This window comes from Saccopteryx leptura, chromosome 6 (assembly GCF_036850995.1).
Source record: "Saccopteryx leptura isolate mSacLep1 chromosome 6, mSacLep1_pri_phased_curated, whole genome shotgun sequence".
Taxonomy (NCBI): Eukaryota; Metazoa; Chordata; class Mammalia; order Chiroptera; family Emballonuridae; genus Saccopteryx; species Saccopteryx leptura.
Window position 1 is genome coordinate 115,618,654 of NC_089508.1, and position 15,905 is coordinate 115,634,558.

Sequence of the window (15,905 nt, forward strand, 5' to 3'; positions counted from 1 at the left end):
GTGGAAGCATATACCATGTTCATGAATTGAAAGAATTAACATCATTAAAATGTCCACACTACCCAAAGCAATTTATAGGTTCATGTAATTCCTATTAAAATATCTCACAGATCTAGAACAAATACTTCAGAAATTTATATGGAACCAAAAATGACTGTGAATAGCCTCAGCAATCATGAGAAAGACAAAGTTGGAGGTTATCAATCTACCTGATAACAAGATATACTACAAGGCCATTGTAATAAAAACAGCCTGATACTGACATAAGAACAAGCATATAGATCAATGGTACAGAACAGAGATAAACCCATGACTTTATGGTCAATTCATATTTGACAAAGGAGACTGATAGATATGTGTATTCCAAACTGCCCCTTGATGTTCCGCTTATCTGTCAGACCTCACCCTTACTGGACTATCACCCCTGAGACAGAGGAATTCCAAAAAGCTGACAAGCCGCCCCAAGGAGGGGCTCCGGACATACCAAGACTTTTGCCTCAGTATTCCCTCAGGCTCTCCCAAACACTATATAACTCGCCCCTAGTCTGTAACCAGCGCTCTTCACCCCGAGAAGTGCCCAGCAGGGTTCCTTTCCTCCTTTCAATAAAGCCTGTTTCTCTGGTCTTTTTTGGACTCCCATGGATTCCAACAGAGACAAGAACATACAGTGGAGTAAAGATGGTCTGTTCAATAAATGGTGTTGGGAATACTGCATAGGTACATGCAAAAATATGAAACTAGATCACCAACTAAAACCATACACAAGAATAAGTGAAATCATAAAAAATCTTAAAATTTCAGACATCTTTTGTAGCAATATTTTTGCCAATATATTTCCTCAGGCAAGGGAAACAAAGGAATAAATAAATGGGACTACATCAAACTAAAATGTTTTTTGCATAGCAAAAGAAACCATCAACAAAATAAAGAGGAAACCAAATATGGGAGAACATATTTGCCAATGATACATTTGAAAAGGGGTTTATTTCCAAAATGTATAAAGAACTTGACAAGTCAACACCAAGAAGACAATCATATTAAAAAATTGGCAAAGGACCTGGATAGACAATTCTCCAAAGGGGACATACAGATAGCCAATCGACATATGAAAAGATGCTCACCATCACTAATACAAATTTAAAACACAATGAGATACCACCTCACACCTGCCAGAATGGCTATGGTCAATATATAAACAAACTAGTGCTGGCAAAGATGTGAAGAAAAGGGAACCTTCATGCAATGTTAGTGGAATGTAGACTCCTGCAGCCACTGTGGAAAATAGTATAGAATTTCCTCAAAAATTTAAAATAGAACTGCCTTTTGACCCAACTATCCCACTTCTGGGAATATATCCTAAAAATTCTGAAACACTGATTCAAAAGAAGATATGCTCCCCTATGTTCACTGCAGCATCATTTACAACAGCCAAGATTTGGAAACAGCCCAAGTGTCCATCAGGGAATGAGTAGATAAAAAAGCTGTGGTGCATTTACACAATGGAACAGTACATAATAAGCCAGTCAGAGAAAGACAAATATCATCTAATGAAAAAATAAACTAATAAAATAAAAACAGAGGCATGGATACACGGAACAGAATAACGGCTGTCATAGTGGAGGGGGGTTCGGGGACATAATGGAAAAAGGTACAGGGATTAACCAAAAAACATGTATACATAACAAACAGACACAGACAACAGTGTGGTGATAGAGGGAAAAGGGGCTGAGGGTAGGCAGATGGGCAAACAGTGGGGGAGGGGGAATGGAGACGCAAAGAGACTTTGCTTAGGGTGATGGATGCACTGCAGTGTGCAGACAAGGCTTAACTGAATTGGGCACTTGACACCTGTATGGATTCACAAATCAATGTAACCTCAATAGATTTAATTAAAAAATAAATGAGATAGAAAAGTAAAGAGTTTCAAAATCACAAAAGACACATTTTTGCCTTTCAAAATATGCCTATCTTTATGAAATAATTGACCCATGAGTCAAAACAAAAAAGTATAAGTACAAAAGTATTCAATTTTACTTTTATTTTCATCATCTCCAAAAATAATTACCTCCAGCTGCTCCTTCTGGGTAAAGCCCTTCATGCTTTTCCCCGAGGCATGGCCTACAAAAGTCATCGCTCTAATAAGTGGCTGATGCTGTAAAAGCATTTCCGCAATTTCTTGAACACTATCTCGAAATGAAGAGAAAATCATAACTCTGGTCTGGTCACATTTCTTTTCAGATGTGTTTTGAGCTATATGAAAAAAAATATTTAATTGCATCTTTTTAAAAAGCATATACATAAGACCTTGTTCAAAAGACAAGCCTGAAACTATATAGTAATGAATGATAATTCTTTCAAAATATAAGGCATCGTAAACCTTGGGTGGTTTTCCTACCTTTCCTAATAGTTTTAATAAACTTGGCTGTCATAAAACATAATTCTAAACAAATTAAATAAAAATTATCTGAATCATTTCTGACTGGTCCTTCATTTCAGGTATGATGCCTGTTCCCCTTTACCTGCCACATATAGAGTTCCCTGGATTTTGTAAATCTTCTCTGCTCTTCCTGTTCATTAAAGGTACTGTCCTAAACCGGGCCATGAAATTCTGTCCCCAGGTCTACACTTTCAAATGCTCGGATACAGCAAAATATACCCTACAGTTCATGATAAAGCTCCTCCCAATGTCTGCGCTTGGGAGGCAGCAGAATGCATGAATAAAAGCACCATCTTTGAGGCTGGGCCACATACTCTATGGGTAATATGTGGTCATGGTAGTTATTTTATCTCTTTAAGTCTTAGCATCTCCATCTCTACAACGGACTGAAGTGATAATTAAATGAACTAGTTATATTTACTATGTAGACTTGCACATAGCAACTGGTTAATAATTGCAAGTTGTATATGGTTTTCTGTAGTCATGATTAGTTTTTCCTTCGTTTTATACTTGCTTGAGACTTTGACAATCCTTCTTTCTTCCACATGAGTTACATTAATCATCATGTGTGCCAGGGAGTACACTAAGTATTTTATATATTAACTCATTTAGTTTTCACAACAACTCTAAGGATTAAATGACTTATAATACATATAATGTTAATTCACAATACATAAGGAAACAGAAACAGCAGCTATTACAAGGAATATTATTCTACATATACCTTCTCTCAGTACCATAGACAGCATCAAGCCTCTACATCTGACCAACCTCTGACCAATAGCTACTCTCTTTCCTTTTAATCAAAGATAATTTTTATTTTTAAATAATTTGAAACTACAGAAATGTTGCAAAACGAATACAAGTAGCTCCTCTCCCTAATGAGACATTAGAGTTAAATAAGTAGCTGGCATGATGGCTTATCACCACCTAATGTTTCAGTGGAAAAATTCTACAGACAAGGATATTGTTCTATGTAAAAACAATAAACCATGAAAACCAGAAAATTAACTTTGATACATTAATACTAACTAATTTACAGACCTTATTTAAGTGTTGCCAACAGTCTCAATAATGTTCAGGGGAAAATGCACCAATCACAAAAGCTACGTTCAGTGTAACACCTATCTCCTTCAACTGAATGCAGCCTGCCTATCTTATCCTCACACTGAAGCGCCTCTACCTAATCAATCACTTCCATATTGCCAAATTCAATGGATACTTTTAGTTTATTTGACTGTACCTCTCAGCAGTATTTAACACAGTCTACTCCTTCTTACTGAAACAGTCTCTTCCCTCAGCTTGTCTGACATGCTATTTGATTAGTTTCTGTCTCAATTTCCTTTGTGGCCTTTTACATCTGAACTCTAAATATTGTTATTCTTCAGGACTACCTTCTGGGCTCTCTCTTGTCTCTAAACTGTATTCCTGGGTATGCGATCACATCCATTCTTGAAACTTCATGTGTTTTTATGCTGATGATTCCAACATTTATTCGTGTATGTAAATAGATAGAGCTCAGACCACTCTTCTGAGATCTAGATTCGCTTATCCAATGCCTACACATCTCCATTTAGATGTCTCAGAAGCATCCTAACATGTTTGCTTTTTCTTCTCTATGTTATTCTTAATTTTCTCTTTGCTCATATAATCATCCATAAACACCTACCCATGATTCCTTTCTTTCATAATATCCTATGTCCAATCCATCAACAAATACTGTTGGCTCCAACTTCAAACTTTACCTAAAATCTATGACCACATCTGAGCACCTCCACCACTACTACCTTGGTACAGGCCACTATCATCTGCTATCATCTTAGACTATTGCAATAGCCTCCTGATTGGTTCATGTCTACTTTACATGAAACTAAAAGAGTGATCTTTTTAAAATGCAAGATCATGTCACTCTGCTGTTCTAAATGCCTGTCATGGCTTCACAAAATGCACACATTCACAGAATAAAATCAGAAGTCCTGACTTGGCCTACAAGCCCTACATCTGCCCCTGGCTATTTCTCCAACCTCCTCCTATTCCACTAGTACCTTCATTACAACACTCGAGCCTGACCAGGTGGTGGCGCAGTGGATAGAGCGTCGGACTGGGATGCAGAGGACCCAGGTTCGAGACCCCGAGGTCACCAGCTTAAGCGGAGGCTCATCTGGTTTGAGCAAATCTCATCAGCTTGGACCCAAGGTCCCTGGCTCAAGCAAGGGGTTACTCGGTCTGCTGAAGGCCCGTGGTCAAGGCACATATGAGAAAGCAATCAATGAACAACTAAGGTGTGGCAATGAAAAACTGATGATTAATGCTTCTCATCTCTCTTCGTTCCTGGCTGTCTGTCCCTATCTATCCCTCTTTCTAACTCTCTCCCTGTCTATGTAAACAAATAAATAAATAAATAAATAAATAAATAAATAAATAAATAAATAAAACACTCGAGCCAGACTGGTTTATCGATCCTTAATCATAGCACACACCTTCTCTCTGCCTGGCCTAGAACCTGCAGGACCTGTTTCCTCACACTTCCATCAGGGAACAGCTCAAACACACTGCTCACAAAAATTAGGTGATATTTTATTGCTTCATATTCATTTTGGGATATCCCCTAATTTTTGTGAGCAGTATATTACCTACAAATGGGCTTTTTCTATCTTTCTATATAAAACAGCCTCCGGCCCTGGCCGGTTGGCTCAGCGGTAGAGCGTCGGCCTGGCGTGCGGGGGACCCGGGTTCGATTCCCGGCCAGGGCACATAGGAGAAGCGCCCATTTGCTTCTCCACCCCCCCCTCCTTCCTCTCTGTCTCTCTCTTCCCCTCCCGCAGCCAAGGCTCCATTGGAGCAAAGATGGCCTGGGTGCGCTGGGGATGGCTCCTTGGCCGCTGCCCCAGGTGCTAGAGTGGCTCTGGTTGCAGCAGAGTGACGCCCCGGAGGGGCAGAGCGTAGCCCCTGGTGGGCGTGCCGGGTGGATCCCGGTCGGGCACATGCGGGAGTCTGTCTAACTGCCTCTCCCCGTTTCCAGCTTCAGAAAAATACAAAAAAATAAAATAAATAAAATAAAACAGCCTCCTTCATGACTATCTTCTTACCTAGTTCACTTTTCCTTACATCATATTAGTTTTAGTATCTACTTCACTTATACTGCCCCAGACTAATTGTTCTTTTTCACATATCTTACAATATCTTAAAATTCCCACCTATGTGCCCAAAATTTCTGCTTCTTTTATAGTCATTATCCATATTAATTAAAAGCCCATCTTCTACATAAAATATGGTAGCATAAACTAATGAGTCAGACTTTTAACTTTTACACTAACTCTGCCTTGCCTTGAGGTTATTAAATATGACCTACCATTCCATGACTTGAAGTGTTCGACTATAATTTCTTCCAATTTCTTTAATTTTGGATGGCTATAGAAAAATTCATTTTCTCCTGCAAAAAAAAAATAAGAAAAAAACCCTCAAAATCATATTTCTGTATTTCTTCATATTCAATTATACTGATATATTTTTCCAGGTTTTTTTAAATTTTTATTTATTCATTTTAAAGAGGAGAGAGAGGGAGAGAGAGAGAGAGAGAGAGAGAGAGAGAGAGAGAGAAAGGGGAGGAGCAGGAAGCATTAACTCCCATATGTGCCTTGACCAGACAAGCCCAGGGTTTTGAACCGGCGACCTCAGTGTTCCAGGTTGACACTTTATCCACTGTGCCACCACAGGTCAGCCTACATTGATGTATTTTAATTATTATTTTCAAATTGGATTTTTTAAAACTTTAAACACTCAGCATAGCAATATGGATAGCACATAAGCCTTAGTGTAAAATAAACCTTGAATTTTTATGAAACTTTCATTCTGAGAAAGAATCCAAGCAGGAATCAGCAATGTAGAAGGGAAAAAAAATAAATTAAGCTATAAATTAATTTTCGGCAGTTCTAAGAATTTTTTTATTACCAGTAACAATTACTAACTTATTTTATTTACTGCTTGCATATTTATCCTGTTATTCCTTTTACTATATTTACTTATTCTGTTCTATTTATCCCTTTTATTATTTAACAGATCTATTGCTACAGAAATTTAAGCACAGACATGTGGATCAATGAAGCAAAAATTCAAAATTAACCTTGATAAAGGAGAAACATTTTAAAATTTTAAAATTAAAACCTGACCTTTTCTGATAGTAGAAATGCCACCTGCTAAAGTGTTGCGTGTATGCGCAAACACGCCCCCTAGATGATCATAGAGTTTCATGAAGTCCTCATTTCGGCCCAGCTCATTCTTCACCCGAGTCATTCCTTCAAAAATTAAGAAAAGGTTTACCCAGTAAATAAACTTAATAGCAAAAACAATAAAATTTATTATGTAGTTAAAAAAATTAATCCTTAGCAATAAATGCAAGTTCTCAAATATAAACATGAAAACCAATGATTCTTCCAGTTCTACATTCACATATGTATTAATGAATGACTGGCTTTTTTCTAGCAATTTATCAAAAACAAAGAAATATAGGGCCCTGGCCAGGTAGCTCAGTTGGTTAAAGCACTGTCCCGGTTCTCCAAAGTTGCAGGTTCAATTTTTGGTCAGGGCACAGGCAAGAATCAACCAAGGGCATGACCGGTGGTGGTGCAGTAGACAGAGCATCGACCTGGGATGCTGAGGTCCCAAGTTCAAATCCCCAATGTCCTAGATTCAAAACCCTGACGTCACTGGCTTGAGTGTAGGCTAATCTGGCTTAAGCGCAGGCTCACCAGCTTGAGCTTGGGGTCACCGGCTTAAGTGTGAGATCATCAACATGATCCCACCATTGATTGCTTGAAACCCAAGGTCGTTGGCTTGAGCAAGGGGTCACTGGCTCGGCTGCCCCCCCCCCATTAAGGAACATATGAGAAGCAATCAATGAACAACTAAAGCGCCACAACTACGAGTTGATGCTTCTCATCTCTCTCCATCCAGTGAATGCATAAATAAGTGAAACTATGAATTGATGTTCTTTTCTTTCTCTCGAAACTAAAAATTTTTAAAAAAGAGCCCTGTCCGGTTGGCTATGATAGAGTGTTGGCCTGGTGTGTGGAAGTCCCAGGTTCAATTCCTAGTCAGGGCACATAAAGAAAGCAATCATCTGCTTCTCCACCCCTCCCCTTCTCCCTCTCTCTGTTCGCCTCCCACAGCCATGGCTTGAATGAGCAAGTTGGCCTCAGGAACTGAGGATGGCTCCATGGCCTCACCTCAGGCACCAAAATAGCTTGGTTTCCAAGCATTGGAGCAGCAGCCCCAAATGGGCAGAACACCAGCCCTAGATAGGAGTTGCTCGGTAGATCCGGGTCAGGGCACATGCATGAGTCTATCTCTCCACCTTCCTGCCTCTCATTTGATTAAAAGAAAAGAAACATGGCCACTTGTTACAAAACTATTTCATTACTATTTTTAAGTAACTCTAAAAGTCCAGCATTAGCCAAAATTATACCTGTCAGTATTTGTTTGATTTACCTTTAGTTCCATCCATAACTCCACAAAGGAAGTAATATAATGATCTCATTCCCATTTGCTGCAATAATTCATAACCATGATATAAACTAATACAAAGAGCAAACTCTCCTTCAATTATACCTTGTATTCCCTAGAAAAATAAACATATGTCAAATTTAACCACAGAAATATGAAGATACATGTTCCATGTAGAACTTATTGGTTCTACTCAATGCCATAGGAAGTTGCTATGGAAAGGTGTTAATAAATATTCTATATAACATGTCCCTTCACATTTTTTTAATTCAACAGGAAGCCTACATTTTAAAGAGAATAGGTGAAGGGGAAACAATTTATCATATACTGTTTTTCTTTACAAGTAAATTACTAGCCGTATATAGTTTCATTTGTCTTTCAAAGTTATTTGATAAACATCTACTATGTGTCATGCATTCAGCTAAACATTTGGGATACAATAGCAAATAAATCAGATATAGGCCTATCCTCACAAATGGTATGGCATCAGGATAATCGGTCTGTTTAACACCAAGTACACATGCCATATATAATATCTAATACTAAGGAAACACTCAGATAGGCACATTATTTCTACAAATTAATTTAATCTTAACACCTAGGTACTATTGTTCTGCCTATTTTGCAGATGAAGGAGCTCTTACAGGTGGTAATAGAGCCAGTATGTGAACCCAGAAAATTAGGCCCAGTGTTCTTGTGCTTTTAACTACTACTCTCAGGGAAAAGTGAAGTACATATCCCATCTAAGGAAGCATATAGCCTGACCAGGTGGTGGCGCAGTGGACAGAGTATCGGACTGGGACATGGAAGACCCAGGTTCTAGACCTCGAGGTCGCCAGCTTGAGCGTGGGCTCATCTGGTTTGAGCAGAGCTCACCAACTTGGACCCAAGGTCACTGACTCAAGCAAGGAGTCACTCAGTCTGCTATAGCCCCCCGGTCAAGGCACATATGAGAAATCAATCAATGAACAACTAAGGAATTGAAACAAAGAATTGATGTTTCTCATCTCTCTCCCTTTCTGTCTGCCTGCCCCTATCTGTCCCTCTCTCTGACTCTGTTTCTGCCACACACAAAAAAAGGAAGCATATAACAGGTATATCTATATAATCAGATAGTTTTAGTAGAAGACCATTGAGAATATATTTTCATTATTTTCCTTTACTAGAGATAAAGGCTATTATTCTCTAGCTTACAATTGTAGTAGTACTAAACATCAGTGATAGTCATTTTAAATGTTTCCAGGATAGTGATAAATGCCCTAAAATGGCAGCCTAATTACCTGAAAGGGATATAAACTGCCGTAAGATTGCCCTGGGTGAGTGGCTCCGTAGATAAAATGTCATTCTGGTATGCTGAGGTCATGGGTTACCCGGTCAGAGCAAGTGTGAGAAGCAATCAATGAGTGCACAACTAAATGGAACAACTAAGTGGAACTGCGAGGTGATGCTTCTCTTGCTCTCTATCCTTTTCCTTCACTCTCTATCTCTCAAATCAATGAAAAATTATTTTTTATAAAAAACTAAAAACAAAAAACTGTCAGCCCTGGCCGATTTGCTCAGTGGATAGAGCAATGGTCTGGCATATGAATTTCCCAGGTTTGATCTCCAGCCAGGACACACAGGAGAAGCGACCATCTACTTCTCCACCCCTCCCTCTTCCCTTCTCTCCCTCTTCTTCTCTCACAGCCAGTGGTTCAATGGGTTCGATCATCAGCCCTGGGCATGAAAGATAAGTTGGTTGGTCCAAGCGTGTCAGCCTCAGGTGCTGAGGATAGCTCAGATGAATCAAGCATCAGCCCCAGACAGGGGTTGCCAGTTGGATCCCAGTTGGGGTATAGGCAAGAGTATGTCTCACTATCTCCTCTCCTCTCACATAATTAAAAAAAATAAAATACTGTCATATGATCAAATTTAACAGTTTTAGATTTATTATTTAAAATTTGAATAAATTTTTAACTCCTACCAGAAATTTAAAAAGATTTTATTAAAGTTTAGTATACTGCTCACAAAAATTAGGGATATTTATTGCTTCATATTCATTTTTAAATACCCCTTAATTTCTGTGAGCAATATATTTTACACTGCAATTTCACAGAAAAGGCTCCTTTATGTTTCCGCAGATACGATAAAATCTGTATTTCTGGTATACAGTTTAAGCTACTCCCATGTGGTCACGTCTAGATTATCCTCTCTGACATCCTCAACCCTTTACCTTAGCCAAATTGGCTTGCTCACTATCTCCGTCACACCTTCATTCATTTGCCTCTGTGCTTTTACACATATGTTCCTTCTCAATTCCAAGAAAGACTCAGTGATGGATATGTTACTACTCACTTATTTTTTTCCATTAACATTAGAAATAAAGAAGCTTACTGTGATACTTCCTCAAACCTTAGTATCGAGAGCTAAGACAAATGCTATGGGTCTAAAAGTTAGTTAGGACCTACCCAATAGCAAGGGCCTTTAACTTTACAAAACAGAAATAAACTGAAAGACCAATGCATAATTAAAAGTTATTAAGATAGCCTGATCAGGCGGTGGCGCAGTGGATAGAGCGTCAGACTGGGATGCGGAGAACCCAGGTTAGAGACCCCGAGGTCACCAACTTGAGCGTGGGCTCATCTGGCTTGAGCAAAAAGCTCACCAGCTTGGACCCAAGGTCACTGGCTCGAGCAAGGGGTCACTCAGTCTGCTGAAGGCCCGTAGTCAAGGCACATATGAAAAAGCAATCAATGAACAACTAAGGTGTCACAACAAGAAACTGATGATTGATGCTTCTCATCTCTCTCCCTTCCTGTCTGTCTGTCCCTATCTATCCCTCTCTCTGACTCTATCTCTGACCATGTAAAAAAAAAAAAAAAGTTTTTAAGATAAATTTATCTTAATTGAAATCGCTAAATTATATTCCTGTTCAATTTTTCCATGCTTTTATAAATTATATAAATCATATCTGAGTTCTTTATGAGCTGGGAATATATATACCAGAACAATCATTACTTCCATTTCATACTGGCTCTGAGTAAAAAACTTAACCTATCATCAAAATTTATTTTAAAATACCTACCACAATATTATCAGGTGGGTTTTTCCTAAATTGATCTCTTGCCAGAATTATCTGATATTTTGTTAGATTAGGGATATCTCTTCTCATCAAAAGATTTCTCCTAATCAAAGAACTGACAAATGCTTCCAAAATCTGTAAATTTAAAAAAAAAAAAAGTTTAAGCTTCTCTTAAAGTCCTTTTTCAAATATAATCATTTCATCACATACTAAGAGTTATATCAAAACATATATTAAAGTTTGTCCTAAAATGAATTTTTAAATAAAACACTGAAAAGACAATAACATTTAAAGTACTTGACATTTGTCCCCATGTAACACCCATTTGAGAGTCAGCACAACCATTTTTAGATCCAACTATAAATGAAGGACACAGAGTTCATCTGTTATTTCTTAGCTCTCTCTCTTCCTCTCGTCTAAGCACAATGAAAGATGCCCAGGATTTCTGCACTGTTGCATCTTTAGTGCCTAGAACAAGTTCTGGCACATAGATAATTTATTTGTAGACTTGTGACTAAATCAAATGCTTTGAGTACATTTAATATCATTTGTTGATTCATTCTTTTCAGAAATACTTATTAAGCATCTATTATATATTAAGCACTGTTCTAAATGCTGGAGATATTGTGGCTGTGACAAATGAAGTTCCTGCTTTCATACAGTTTACATCCACTGGAGGCAAGCAAAGAACGAAACGTGAGCAAAGAAAGCAGAGAATTTCATTTATGGTCAACGCATTTTAGAAACTAAAATAGAAATGTTATAGAGGCTTTGAGGTGAAAAGAGTCACTATTTAAGTAAGATAGACAAAAATAGTCTATTTTAAAAGGTAATATTTGACATGACTAAGCTATTTCTAGCCTGAGAGGGTCTGAGGACAGAGCATTCTAGGAAGAGAGAAAAGCAGACACAAGGTCCTGATGAAGAAGTAAGCTCAGTGCCACTATGAAGGAAAAAAAGAGACCACCAGATAAAGATTTACTACACAATATGTAATAAACATTCAAATTTTCCCCTAATGTTTATCATCTAAAATAGGACTATTTTAGTACAATTTTCTCTCCTACCTCTAACTTTGCTGATCACACTGCCTAAAGAAACACACTTAAGAATATTGACAAAATTGCCTAACCAGGAGGTAGTGCAGTGGATGGAATGTTAACCTGGGATGCTAAAGACTCAGGTTCTGAGGTCACTGGCTTGTGCACAGGCTCATTCGGCTTAAGCACAAGGTCGCCGGCTTGAATGTGGGATCATCAACATGACCCCATGGTCGCTGGCTTGAGCCCAAAGGTTGCTGGCTTTGATCCCAAGGTCATTGGTTTGAGCATGGGGTCACTGGCTCAGCTGGAACCTCCTCCTCATTAAGGCATGTGTGAGAAATAATAAGCAACTAAAAGTGCCAAAACTACGAGTTGATGCTTCTCATCTTTCTCCCTTCTGCCTGTCTCTCTCTTTCTCAAAAAAAAAAAAAAAAAAAGAAAAAAATAGACAAATTTTATTAAGTTTTTACAAATTACAATTTTTACATTCTTGTAAGTAGATTAATTTTAATCATGAGCAAATACATTAGTATATATTAAGGAGATGATTATTAGAAAACTTTTGCCTTACCTTAAGTTAATTATGCTTAGACATTTGTTACAAATAATTTAAAACCAAAATTAACTATATTCCTACAAAACTTTGCTTTAAGAAAAACTTATTAGCCTGACCAGGCAGTGGCACAGTGGCTAGAGCATCAGAGCAGGTCACAAAGGACCCAGGTTCAAAACCTCGAGGTTGCCAGCTTCAGTGCTGGCTCACCAGCTTGAGTGTGGAGTCGCTGGCTTGAGTGTCGGATTATAGACATAACCCCATGGTCACTGGTTTGACCCCAAAGGTGGCTGGCATGAAGCCCAAGGTCACTGGCTTTAAGCCCAAACTTGCTGGCTTAAACCCAAGGTCATTGGCTTAAGCAAGGGGTCACTAGCTTGAGCAAGGGGTCACTGCTATGCTGAAGCCACCCCTCCCCACTCCCAGTCAAGGCACATATGAGAAAGCAATCAATGAACAACTAAGGTGCCACAATAAAGAATTTATGCTTCTTATCTCTCTCCCTTCTTGTCTGTCTGTCCCTATCTGTCCCTCTCTCTGTCTCTATCTCTGTCACACACAAAAAAGAAAAATTTATTAAAGGCTAAATGATAGATGAATGTTTTGGTTATATATTCCTGCCTAACAAACTACTTCAAAACATCATAGGGCCTGACCAGGTGGTGGTGCAGTGGATAGAGCATAGGACTGGGATGTGGAGGACTCAGGTTCGAAACCCCGAGCTCACCAGCTTGAGCGTGGGTGCATCTGGTTTGAGCAAAGCTCACAAGCTTGGACCCAAGATCGCTGGCTCAAGCAAGGGGTTACTCAGTCTGCTGAAGGCCCACAGTCAACGCACATATAAGAAAGCAATCAATGAACAACTAAGGTGTCGCAACGAAAAACTGATGATTGATGCTTCTCATCTCTCTCCGATCCTGTCTGTCTGTCCCTATCTATCCCTCTCTCTGACTCTGTAAAAAAAAGAAAAAATCATAGGTTAAAACACTCATTTCATTTGCTCATGATTCTGATTCTGTGGTTCAGAATTCAAACAGATCACTACAATAGTCTAAGAGCCTTGACAACACAGTCACAATAAGAACATCTAGTGCTCAAATCCTTTTCTTTTTTTTTCTTTTTTTTTTTTTACAGAGACAGAGCGACAGTCAGAGAGAGGAATAGACAGGGACAGACAGGAATACAGAGAGATGAGAAGCATCAATCATCAGTTTTTTGTTGCAGCACTTTAGTTGTTCATTGATTGCTTTCCCATATGTGCCTTGACCGAGGGGCTACAGCAGACTGAGTAACCCCTTGCTCAAACCAGATGAGCCCGTGCTCAAGCTGGCGACCTCAGGGTCTCTAACCTGGGTCCTCTGCATCCCATTCCGACGCCCTATCCACTGTGCCACCGTCGGGTCAGGCAAATCCTGGTTTCTAAATACCATTCTTCCATAAAAGGAACAAGGGTTTCTTGGAGAAATGGTTGATTCCAGGGCAAGGACAAGAAAAACATGAAATGCACATAAAATATCTTGTAATGCCAGAAAGTTAAAAAGGTCTCTTCCCTCCTGCCCCAACCCCAAAATAGTGCATCTTCCAGGACATAGGAGCAATCTTTAAAGGAGCTACCAATGTTCAAATTCAAAACAGACTGACAACTGGGCCCTGGGGTTGTAGCCATACCCACCATCTTCCCTAATCCCTGAACTGCCCCAACCTCTAGATTCCACCAGAACTTTTTTCTTTTTAATACATATTTATTTAATTTTTAATTTTTTATTTCAGAGAGAGAGGAGGGTGAGGGGAGCAAGAAGCATCAAGTTGCTTCTCATATATGCTTGACTGGGCAAGCCAGGGGTTTTGAACCAGCAACCTCCACGCTCTATCCCAGGGGTCGGGAACCTATGACTCGTGAGCCAGATGTGGTTCTTTTGATGGCTGCATCTGGCTCACAGACAAATCTTTAATAAAAATAATAATAATGTTAAAAATATAAAACATTCTCATGTATTATAATCCATTCATTTCCTACTACTCATGTTCATGGTTGCGGGTGGCTGGAGCCAATCACAGCTGTCATCCGGACAACACCAAATTTTTAATGGGTAATGAGTAAGGTACACAGGTCGTTGTGAGGTCAGGAAGTAAACTTCCCTCCTTTTAATCAAGTAGTCAGCTAGCTAATTGCAAAAACCCTTCTGATGAAGAAGATGGCTAAAAGAAAAAAAGATGAGGAGTATCGTACTTTTTAGCCAGAATGGACAGAGGAATTCATCTTTGTGGAGAAAGCAGGTTCTGCAGTGTGTCTAATATGCAATGATAAAATTGCATCGATGAAATGGTCAAATATAAAGTGGCACTTTGACACACGCCATACTACATTTGCATCGAAATATCCCGTGGGGGACAGCAGGAAGAAAGCATGTCAAGAGCTACTGTGCAGAGTGCAAGCTAGTCAGCAGCAACTCCGTGTTTGGACCCAACAAGGTGACTGGAATTCGGTTAGCTTTGCTGGTGCTTTAGCAATTGTGAGGAACAGAAAGCCATTCAAAGATGGGGAGTATGCCAAAACATTCATGCTTGATGTTGCCATTGAACTTTTTGGATAAAGACAAGATAATCAAACAAATAAAAGACATGCCTCTGTTGGCAAGAACTGTTCACGATCGTACCATCATGATGGCAAATAAAATTGAGGCAACACAAGTGAAGGACATAAGTGCAGCACCATTCTTTTCTCTCATTTTGGATGAGTCAACAGACATAAGCCATTTATCCCAGTTCAGCGTGATTGCAAGGTATGCTGTTGGTGACACACTATGTGAGGAAAGTCTTGCTGTTTTGCCTATGAAAGAGACAACAGAGGGGAGGATTTATTCAAGTCTTTCACTGAGTTCGCTAAAGAAAAAATCTACAGATGGATAAACTGATCTTGGTGTGTACTGATGGTGCTCCGTGCATGGTAGGGAAAAACAGAGGATTCATAGGGCTTCTTCATGAACATGAAAAGAGGCCCATCCTAAGTTTTCACTGCATCCTACATCAGGAGGTGCTTTGTGCTCAGATGTGTGGTGAGCAGCTTGGTGAGGTGATGTGCTGGTCATTTGGGTGGTCAACTTTATTGTTGCCCGAGCTTTAAATGACTGCCAGTTTAAAACACTGCTGGATGAAGTTGGAAATAATTATCCTGGTCTGCTTCTGCACAGCAATGTGCGTTGGTTGTCAAGAGGGAAGGTGCCCAGCCGTTTTGAGGCTTGTCTGAGCAAAATCCAGACTTTTCTTGAAATGAAAAATGTTGAGCATCCTGAGTTAGCTAACACTGAG

At 39.2% G+C, this 15,905-nt stretch overlaps 1 protein-coding gene across 1 annotated transcript in view; it reads right to left on the reverse strand.

Moving 5' to 3' along the window:
• FANCM (FA complementation group M) overlaps positions 1–15,905 on the reverse strand; it is an 82,412-nt gene that overhangs the window by 42,473 nt on the left and 24,034 nt on the right. The window contains exons 5-9 of the mRNA XM_066341344.1: positions 11,004–11,135; positions 7,925–8,054; positions 6,607–6,732; positions 5,790–5,870; positions 2,066–2,250 (exon numbers count right to left, since the gene is read on the reverse strand). Coding sequence (XP_066197441.1) covers positions 2,066–2,250; positions 5,790–5,870; positions 6,607–6,732; positions 7,925–8,054; positions 11,004–11,135 — 654 coding nt within the window. The remainder of the gene's footprint in view (positions 1–2,065; positions 2,251–5,789; positions 5,871–6,606; positions 6,733–7,924; positions 8,055–11,003; positions 11,136–15,905) is intronic.